Genomic DNA, 10,066 nt, shown 5'->3' with positions numbered 1-10,066 from the left:
TGCAAACTGCATTGTGGTTCAATCAGGCTCAGAGAAAGGCACAAAGCAGTCAAGGAATTGGAAAACTCAATGAGTTTCATGCTTGCATTACAAATAAAAATAGACAATATTAAAGAAGCTTAAATTATTCAAATTTTATTTACTGAAGCAAAGTAATCAATAAAACAGACCTGACAGTATAATCTCAGGTTGGGTTTGCGCTTCGCCTGAAGCTGATTCAGAATATTACTCAGGGAATATAAAGAGACTGTGGATATTCATTTGAAATAATTTCATCGCTAAAGCTCCACGATTCAAGAACAGCTTCAACAGCAGTTGCAGCTAACTAGTGGTTTAGCTATCACATACAGGAATGTATCTACCAACAGTTGATTTTCAGCTTTCCTGTTTTCCATGTTTTTAAAAAGAAATACATATGAAAATGCAAGTACATATTTTAGCACACAACAGAAGAAGGCTTAAGCACACCAGTGAAAGTTCAGCCAAAAACAGTATAAAAAGGTCTGACAGCAAAAAATTCTTTCAGGTAAATTTGACACCACATAATACAAATTATAGTCTGTTAAAAAGATTTCATTCCCATGAGTAATTAAATGTTTCGATTGTTAGCATCACTGTTGAATGGCCAAATTGAGAAAGGGCTGGCTTGTATAAATGTACATACATCCTGGTTGATGCAGTTTATAAAGAATAACTGCGCCACAACTTAAAAAAAATAATAAAAATAATAATAATTCACTAAGTCACTAATCTAGCATTTCCAAAAACTAAATGACCATAAAAAAAAACAATAGGAAAGAAGATGTGGGACCTAAATACATGAAACGGGACTACAGAATACATGATCTGATGACGGTACAACTTGCACCAGTGTTGGGAGTGCTTTGTCCTACTCATTTGGATTTGGGTTGGCGTCTGGATACTGAGAGAGGTCAAAGGTGAGAACTTTGCTGATGACACAATCTCCTTGCTGTGGATGGAGAAATAAAAATGTATTAATCTTTTCTAGCCCTCGTGACAGTCAGATAGTCATCAGCCAGATTTGTAGTTTACAGATTAGGGGTGGGAATCTCTTGGTGCCTGTTGATTTAATTTGATGATAAAACGATTATCAATTTATCTTGATGTATCAAGTTTTTAAATGCATTTTTAATTCGCCACCAACCTGTCAAGGGACAATGGATGGAAACTAGCTGTGGCTATAAACTGGCATGTTTACATATCAATGTTCATCAATGTGCACTGTCCCTTCTTTCAAATTAAATTTTAAGTAATGTATATACATTTTATTTTATTATTTTGAAACTTTGTTTTGTTTTAAATCACTTTGAATAATTGATAGTTTAAAAGTAAAGGGCATACTTATAATGATCCAAAGTCAAACAAGCATATGAATTTACCTCAATCACTTTTTACTAATAATAATAATAACAATAATAATGGTGTTAAGATTTTTTTTAAATACCTCCTGGGGTCTTTTGACTGAATTCAGTGATTTGCAGAAGTTTTATGTTTTAAGGCTTTATTGAGGACTTTGAACAAAATTTTGTATGAATAGTGTTGAGAAACAAACCTCTGGATAAACGCCGATGAGTGAGTCTGCCTTGGTGTAAAATTCCTCCTTCAGAGAGATGACGATGGCTTGGAAGTTCTGCACCGACTGGTCCTTGATGTAGTTGGCCACCTTAAAGTTTGACAGGAAATTATCAGTTGTAGTTTCACTCAATGTTGGTACTATTAATACAAATCCTCTGATATGATTTTAGATCAGAAACAGCCTTGACAAAAAGCTCACGATACCAAATTCAACTTAAATTCTGAACAGACCTTGCCGATGTTGGTGTTGTCCAGAGCAGCATCAATCTCATCCAAAACAAAAAAGGGGGCAGGTTTGTAGCTGCAAACAAAAGGAGAGAAAGGATGTTTACAAGATTCCAACAATGCAGAAATATCAATCAACATTTAAGCAACACAAATTTTGATTAATTATCATTCTTGTACTCCTCCCCACCTGTGAATGGCGAAGAGCAGAGCTAAGGCAGCAACAGTCTTCTCTCCACCAGACAGGTTGTCCATGGGTCTGAACCTCTTTCCTGGAGCCACACAGTTGTAGTTAATGCCATCCAGATATGGCTCCTCAGGGTTCTCTGGGCCCAGAAAAGCCTACGGGGGAAACAGATAGCCACAGTGAAAAGGTGTTCCTGCCGGCATATGAAAATGTATTACGTTAAATTTATGCAAGTCACTGTCAAACATTTGAGACGTACCTGGGCACTGCTGTTGCGAGAGAGGGCCTTATAGATCTCATCAATGTTGGTGGCCACGGATTCAAAGCAGGTGTTGAAACGATCAAACCTTTCCTTCTTAATCTGTTCAAAGGCTTGTTTGGCCTTCTTGGCTCTTTTACGCGCAGCTTCAAACTCTGGACAAAGATGAAAACACTGATAAAGTTAACAGCACTGTGAAAAACTGCCTCCCTTTTTTCACCCTCTCAGTGATTAAACGCCTGCCATCTCACCATCACTGGTCTCTTGGAACTTGTCCCTGACACTCTCGAGCTTTTCCATGGCTTTCATGTTGGGTGCGCTGATCCTCTGAAGGATGCTCTGCTGCTCATTCAAACGCTGCTGCAGTGTGTTTGTTTCTGCCTTGATTTCTTCCTCTGAAAGCGCATCCTGTAAGATGTCAAACAGGATTAAATCATTTTCAATGTACTTTGTGAGCTTAGTTTGGGGGGAGGAAAAAAAAAAGCACAAGTAAGTAACATTTAAAGAAACTGATGTGAAGATTTCATGCCTGGCTGTTAAAATCTAAGTCCTGGCGGTTGTTTGGACTGTTTACCTTCAGATCTTCAGACAGGTTGCTGTAGTCAATTTCTATGAGAGCCTCTTTGGCCAGAACACTACTGGATGTCCTCTGGCTACTGGACTCATCTGTCTGGGAGCTCCCCTGGACAAACAAAATAAAATAAGAATGTAATTATCTGTTTCAGTCCTAGTGATATACAAGTCAGAGTCTTTATGAGTGTTTGTTTGTACCTCTCCCTGGCTGATATCATCCATTGTTCCAGAACGCAGAGGCAGCCTGATGTCCTGCATTTTGCAGGCTTGCAGGAGGTTGTGACGGTCGCTGCGCTTCTGTTCCAGTTTGGTCTCAATAGCTGTCACTTCTTTCTGAAGCTGGGTCAACTCCCTGGAACAGATGACAGTAAGAACATTTTAGAGCAAACCTGGCACGAAGGTAGCTTTCATATTCCTAACGTTAGGAAAGATAAAGATGGTGTGCATGTCCGTGGTCACTGACTTGTTGGCGCCACCCAGTTTTTTGCGAATCTCCTCCATCTCATGGTTCTTATCATTGACTTCAGATTTCTTGGTGAGGTGTTGGTTCTTCAGGTCCTGCAGTTGGGCCATTGTCTCATCAATGATCTTCATGTGCCTGTGCTCCTCCTGCAGAAAGAGCAGATTCGTGAGATTTATCTTGAGGTCATAATCAAGGAGAGAATGGATTGTTAGGCTTTCATTCTTTGCTGATGTGTTTTACCTTCTTAAGTCGCTCTATTTCAGCCTCGTCCTTCTTGACTGTCTGCTCCCACATCATTACTTTTTCCTGGTCTTCCTTCAGCTGGTTCTTCTCATAGTCTAATTGGATACCCAGACGGGTCTTCTGAGTCTCAAACTCAAGACTGGGGCAAAAACATTTAATGTCAGTTTTGGCCACAACGTGGAAAGAATGATGAACGATCTACCAAGGAGCTAAACTTACCGCTTCTTTGCAATCTCATTCTGTCTCTTCACCTTCTCCTCCTCAAACTCTCTGATGTTTCTGACACCAATCTCCTCACAGAACTCTACAAACACCTCATCTTCCACCTGGACAAAAGAAACATTCATATTGATTTTTCTTAAATGACAAATATTTATCAACAACTATTAATTTAACGTCAGTTTCACCAGGTTCATGCGGTCTCGCAGGTCAGTGATCTCCCTCTCACGGGACTGTATGATTCTCTTGATGTCATTGATTCGAGGCCCAAAGTTTGCCAGTTCACTCTCTAGCTTAGACTTCTCCTGCACAGCACAAATGAAATAAGCTTCACTACCATGGCAGATAAACCAACAACAGAGTGGGAAGAGTCAAAAAAATGAGATGTAAGCTTTACCTGCATGTTGAGTGAGAGGTGGCGAGTTTTTGTCTGTTCCAGGTCACTCTGGGAATACTTGAGTCTCATCTGCAAACCATGGGCCTGAGACTGCACCTGCCGCAGCTCTGCTTCCTTCCTCTTTGCCTTCATTTGCTCCTACAATGAGAAGTATGAAGTGGAAATATTTGTGAACTAACATCAAGTGACATTACATCAAATTGTTGTCAGTCACTGCAATTTGCATTTAGAATTTTCAAACGGGACAGCATTTCACCGCATCCGACTGCAAACTAAATGTTTTTATGTCATGTATATAACAGAAAGAATGACCCAAGACGAAGCATCAATGGCCAAGCTCATTAAAATATTAAATTAAAATAATAATATTAAAATATAAAAGATATTTCATTACCTTGAGCTCTTCCGTGAGTTTCTCTTTCTTTTCCTTGAGTTTGTCCACTGCTTTCTCATCCCAGCGCCTGGCCTTGGCCTTCAGGTCACTGGCTCCTCCCGAGATGACTCCAGACTTCTGGAACAGAGTACCATCCAGGGCTACGGTCTGGACACAGGTAAACATGGAGAGGTTAGCTGAACGAATCCATCAGGTTCACATCTACCAAGTCATTAGCCATCAGTGATGTTTAAATCCTCCCTTCATGACAACATAGCTGAAAGTATTGGTAAAACCTCAGCTAGTGACCAAAACTAAGTAAAGTACCTTGTGTCTGTATGGCCCTCCAAAGGCAATCCTTCGTGCGTCTTCTACATTCTCACAGACCAGGGCATTGCCACAAGCATACTGCAGGGCTTTTTTAATGTGGGGCGGCTCATAGCGAATCACATCAATCACCAGCTTGGCTCCTCGCAGCTCTCTCAGTTTCTCATCTGTAGGTTTCACCTTTGTTGAGAGCAAAAGTTATTAACAGGTTTCTACACATAATGAAGCATTTTAACATTTAAATGAACAAAGAATCATTTTGATGGGAAAACTTGTCGCTGATACAAACTGGAATTATAAAACTTAAAAAAGAAAATTACTTTAAAGGCTTTCCACTCAAATTAATGGTATTCTAATTAATCACTCTAAAAAAAAGTGTGCAAAAAGGTGCATTTTTATTTACGCAGTGTCAGAATAAGGAAAAATTTAACTACCATCTCCTATCTGTTTGCTGTAAGTTAATTCCAAGCTGTACTGTATATTCTAACATAACATTAGAGCATTAACCAGAACTTTCAAGTTTACCTCAAGATAGTCGAGAGGAAGGAAGGTCTCAGGCTCTCCTCTCTGCTCTTTGATGTATTGAATACAGTCTCTTCCCGTCTTCTCCGAGTCAACAATGATGGCATCCATGTTCTTGCCCAATACTTTGGTCACAGCAATCTGATACTTCTTTTGAGTTGGCTGACACAAGTCAATTAGACGGCCATACTAAATAAAAATAAGAAAAAGAAAGAAGAGATGTTTACTTCGATAAATTTACTAGGAACACTGGCATTAAAAAATGGCTAATACTGTATTAGAAGTGTCAGAGTTGCCATACCACTGAGCCTGGGTAGAGTCGTTTGATACTCTCCATGATCTCAGCCTTGCGCTGCTGGCGGCTGTTCTCCTGCCTGTCGATTCTGGCGTCTCCCAGCTGCTCCATTACCTAAAGAAAAAGCCAATTATAAGATTAGTTATGGACTTTTGACAGCTGACCCTTTCACTTGTCAATCAATCAAGAATATGAGTCTGTGTGCCAGGCTTTGGTACAATGCCTATTGGTCTACTGGCACACCCACCATAATTAATTTTTTTGGTCAAACTTATCCCCTCGCGAAATTGTCAGCAGTGAGAAATGTTCATTGAGTCACGTGAGGAAATGTAGATTTACTGTCTACTTACAAAGCATAAGTTAACGAGAGAAGATGGTTAAAGTTTGCAATTTAAATCTGAAACTTATGGACAGTGTGGCATTGTAACACATATGCAAATGAACTGAAGGACTTCCAGCGAGATGTCCTTCCCAACTACAGCCTGTTTGCACCTGGTTGAGCTCCATGTTGATCTCATCAATCCTCCTCTTGGCCATCTCCACCTCCTCAGTCAGCTCCTCCTCCATGCGCTTCTGCTCATCTAGTGATTGCCTACGAGTTTAACGGGACAAAATCAGTAAGGAGAGAATGATGGAAAAACCCCTGAAATCTATGTCAGAAGCGTACCTGCTGGTGGCAATATAATCCTCCAATTTCTCAATACGTTTCTGGTTCTCCTCAATCTCACGTATCTTCTGCTTGATTTTGGCCTTAAAAGAAAAAAACAATGCTTGATTATAAATTTTAAATTGGTGTGTTCTGTCAAAAGAAACCTACCATAATTATCTTATTTACCTCTGTCTCCACTTTCTTTCTTTCCTCCAAGTCCAAGCGGTCCTGGTCAGCCTTCTGGTCTCGGTTGAACTTCTCCAGCTCCTGTGCGAGTGTAGCTGCACGTTTACTTGCCTCCTCCTTCAGACGATGGTACTGCTTGACCTGGAGTACAGAAAGAAACATTCAGTTTTGTTGTATCCATTCAAAATTTTACCAACCATTCAGTGTCATAGGATAGAAAAAATTCATAAGAAAATATGCAATGGCACCCATCAGAAACAGAAACTTTCATGTTCTGGCTTTAAGTTATGTCTTTAACTTAAACACAAACTGTTTGAGAATCCAAGAATCCTTTAAAAACTACAAAGTCACCTAGTCTCAGGCATGTTAGATTTTCTTCATTGTAACGTCAATTCAGTATAAAATCCCAAAAGAATAAAAATATATTCAAATAGATTTTGAAGTATCAATAAAGTAAAATTATTGATTGACGAGTTTAAAATTTTTTCAAGCAGCTGTGAAACATCAGACCTGGTTTTCCTCCAGGGTGAGGTCCTGACCCTGGCTCTGCGCCTCCTCCTCCATTCTCTCTTCAAACTCTTGCTTGGCCAACTCCACCGCCCTCATTTCCTTGTCCAGCTCATCCATGTCAGCCTTGCGTTTCTTGTACATTTTCTGGGCATTTTGCAATGATTTGCGCGCCGCCTCAAGCTTCTTGATCTTGTGGGATGTGTTCTCTTTGGCCTTGATGTACTGTGGCCTCTTTTGATTTAACTCAGAGTCCTTCTCTCTGCAGAGAGAGTCACATAATTAACAAAATCCAAGGTGGCACAGTACCTGTGCATGAGCATAATAAACTATGGCTGACACCTCAGTCACTTACTTGATTTCTTTCTCAATGGTCTGCTGCTCCCTCATCAGCCTTCCCAGCTCTTTCTTCTTATCTTTCAGCTCTTCCTCTACATGGTCCATTTTCTTACGATCCTTTTCAATCTCTTTATTCCGCTGCCCCAGCTCTTTGTTGAGCTTCTCAATTTCTGTCTCATTATGGTACAACTTGAAGAGCTGCAACTGAACACTGGCTCTGGCTACTTCGTCCTTTAGACGTTGGTATCGCTCAGCCTGGAAGAATAATGGTAGACGAGAAACACTTAGTGGGATGGGGTAAATTTTAAGCATTTTGTTGTAAAAATTAAGCATTTTGTCGATGATGGCCTTCATTACTCGCAATGAAAGCGTCTTGTACTTGTCAATATAACAGTGAGTGAAAAAAAAATAAATGTAATAAAATGCCAAAACTAATGAGATGATAAAACAGCAAATAATAACTTGTTCTTTCTGCAGGTCCCCTTACAGAACAATTCTTTAAAATTAGAGGGCAAAAGTATTTCACAAACACATCATGGCAGACAAACCTCCTCTTTCTCTTGCTTGGCTTCTTTACGCTCAGCAGCAATGTTTTTCTTGCGATGATAATTGAACTGCGTGTCCTCTTCCGCCTTCACCATCTCCTTCTTCCTGCGGTCGTATTCCTGTGCCAGCTCTCCGGAGCGGGAGATCTCCTCAAACAAAGCAGTACGCTCCTTAGGGTTCTTCATGGCAATGGACTCTACGGCTCCCTGGAGGGAGGGAAGATAAGAAGTGAGTAAAAGTGTGATAACCAATAACAACTGCCAATTTGTAAAATAATAAAGTCACACCTGCATAAATGATGCTAAATGGCCATGTCATATTCACAGCAGTGATTCCCAGTGAGGGTTATGTAGAATTATGATAATGGTTTCCACCACAGAGAGTACAGGAAATAAACTATCTTACTAGCGGAGCTATGCTGTTTGTCTAGAGAAAAAACTTTTTCTATAGTTTCAGTTGATGATTATTACATCAATCTCCAGCTTCAAACCAAGGCACTCAGCAGTTAATAGCAGACCTGAGATGAGCATACAGTACGATTTTCTGATGGGAAACTTCATATGAACAACACAAAGGATTAAATTCTTTTGGATATCAATCTGACCTGAAAGACCAGGAAGTTCCTGGCTTTGATCAGGATTCCAAGTTTTTCCAGCTCCTCGCTGTATTCAGGCAGGCCCACCACCTTGTTGTTGATGCGGTACTCAGAGGAAGAACCTGATGCAAACATCAGAGGTACATGTAAGAAAACACCATGAAGGTTAGCTTATCAAAAGCTTGCACTAAATCTAAGACAGATTTTTAATGAATTTTACAGCCGTATTTATGTAACTGCACTTAATACAATGCCTTTAACATGGCTACAGAGAGGAGAAGCTCAGGCACGTCAGTTGGGTGTTCATACCAATAATGACCCTTGTGAAGGAGCGTTCTTCTCCGTTGTCCTCCTGATACACCATACTGACAAAGGCTCTGTTCGCAGCTGGCTTCCCAACTGGTGCTCCATGAATTAGATCCTTCAGGGTCTTCACACGGAGATTACTGGTCCTCTCTGCCAACACGAAGCTGATGGCATCCATAAGGTTGGACTTTCCTACAAAATTAAAGTTTTAATATTCGATTCCCCACACAAATATATTATGGAGGGCAAAACACAAACCCAGCTACCTGTTTATTTGGGCGGTATATTGGACATGTTAAGTTTCCTGATTTATCAGATGTCAGCGGTTGAATCAATAATTAAAAAGCCACAGTTTTGTGATGTTGCAGGGCACTAAATAAAGCTCCTGTATGAAGCAAGACACATTTCGATTACTAGGAAGAAAACTAAATTATGACAGTACTGTTGCTTACAGATAAAAGCAAAGTTGGATCATTTATATAATACGTTGGTTGACATAAACACGATCGGCATTATTTTCGCTGACAGACACCAATCATAATACAAATGACACTGAGATGATAACACGGCTTACAGTTGGTAATGCAGACTGACTCGCCCATATGAATTCAATTACAAATCCTGCTATCACTGCAGCGCTGCACCGTTAGCCAGAGCTAACAAATCGTCTGCATTAGCCGTGATCATAACATACCTGAGCCATTGGGTCCAATAATTGCTGTGAACTTGTGGAAAGGTCCAATGATCTGCCTCCCTTTATACGACTTGAAGTTTTCGATTTCTATCAATTTTAAATAGCCCATGTTCGGTATATTTGTGTCCCCCCTCGGCGAGAAGACGCACAGTAAATATTAGCAAGTAGGATGTTGCTAAAGCTAACAACCAACGTAAACCGAATAAGCGGCTTCAGAGAAGAAGCATGTAGCTAAATCCACGGATCTGCACTCAGTCTGTGGCAGGCCAACACACAGGTCACATTATTGGATGCACATTTAGTTTACTAATGCAAACATCTTCATAAGTTTGGTCATAAAGTCGCGGTGCACTTCTCACAACAATGCGCCATTTTACAACCTAACAGGAAAACCGTCGAGCGCGCGAGACACGAAACCTCACAGTTTCTCGCGAGACGAGGTGGCGTTCGCTCGGAGCGCGACTGTGTGAGGTTTGAGGGCTCAATTCAGAAATCCATCTGTAAACATTTACAGTACAGACTGTTTACATTCACAGCACACACATTGTTCAAACACATCAGCTTC

General features: G+C 40.4%; 1 protein-coding gene across 2 annotated transcripts; it reads right to left on the bottom strand.

Moving 5' to 3' along the window:
- Positions 1-109: 109 nt before the first annotated feature.
- On the bottom strand, positions 110-9,880 carry smc1a (structural maintenance of chromosomes 1A). 2 transcript variants are annotated; one of them, XM_029506486.1, is made up of 26 exons: positions 9,502-9,880; positions 8,811-8,999; positions 8,511-8,623; positions 7,909-8,112; positions 7,377-7,615; positions 7,025-7,283; positions 6,515-6,655; positions 6,347-6,429; positions 6,172-6,271; positions 5,686-5,793; positions 5,388-5,573; positions 4,863-5,042; positions 4,557-4,703; positions 4,163-4,300; positions 3,954-4,070; positions 3,766-3,872; positions 3,544-3,685; positions 3,304-3,449; positions 3,039-3,192; positions 2,842-2,949; positions 2,519-2,675; positions 2,268-2,422; positions 2,012-2,163; positions 1,828-1,897; positions 1,574-1,684; positions 110-970 (listed from the first exon to the last, which is right to left on the bottom strand). In XM_029506486.1, the coding sequence occupies exons 1-26, from the start codon at positions 9,608-9,610 to the stop codon at positions 890-892; spliced, it is 3,696 nt and encodes a 1,231-aa protein (XP_029362346.1). In that variant the 5' UTR covers positions 9,611-9,880; the 3' UTR covers positions 110-889. The 2 variants fall into 2 exon arrangements, with proteins under 2 accessions (XP_029362346.1, XP_029362347.1); XM_029506487.1 differs by lacking the exons at positions 110-970; positions 1,574-1,684 and having other exon boundaries at positions 1,850-1,954; positions 1,993-2,163.
- Between the last annotated feature and the right edge of the window lie 186 nt (positions 9,881-10,066).

This window comes from Echeneis naucrates, chromosome 7 (genome assembly GCF_900963305.1).
Source record: "Echeneis naucrates chromosome 7, fEcheNa1.1, whole genome shotgun sequence".
Lineage (NCBI taxonomy): Eukaryota > Metazoa > Chordata > Actinopteri > Carangiformes > Echeneidae > Echeneis > Echeneis naucrates.
The sequence above is the reverse complement of the archived record's forward strand: the minus strand, read 5'-3'. Positions and strand labels throughout refer to the sequence as shown.

Excerpts from the sequence above, each read along its gene's own strand:
- smc1a (XM_029506486.1), bottom strand. The coding sequence starts at position 9,610 with ATGGGCTATTTAAAATTGATAGAAATCGAAAACTTCAAGTCGTATAAA. Across the intron at positions 6,430-6,514 it reads GAAAGAAAGTGGAGACAGAG|GCCAAAATCAAGCAGAAGAT; the intron begins GTAAATAAGATA and ends TTTTCTTTTAAG. Across the intron at positions 5,043-5,387 it reads TTCCTCTCGACTATCTTGAG|GTGAAACCTACAGATGAGAA; the intron begins GTAAACTTGAAA and ends CTCTCAACAAAG.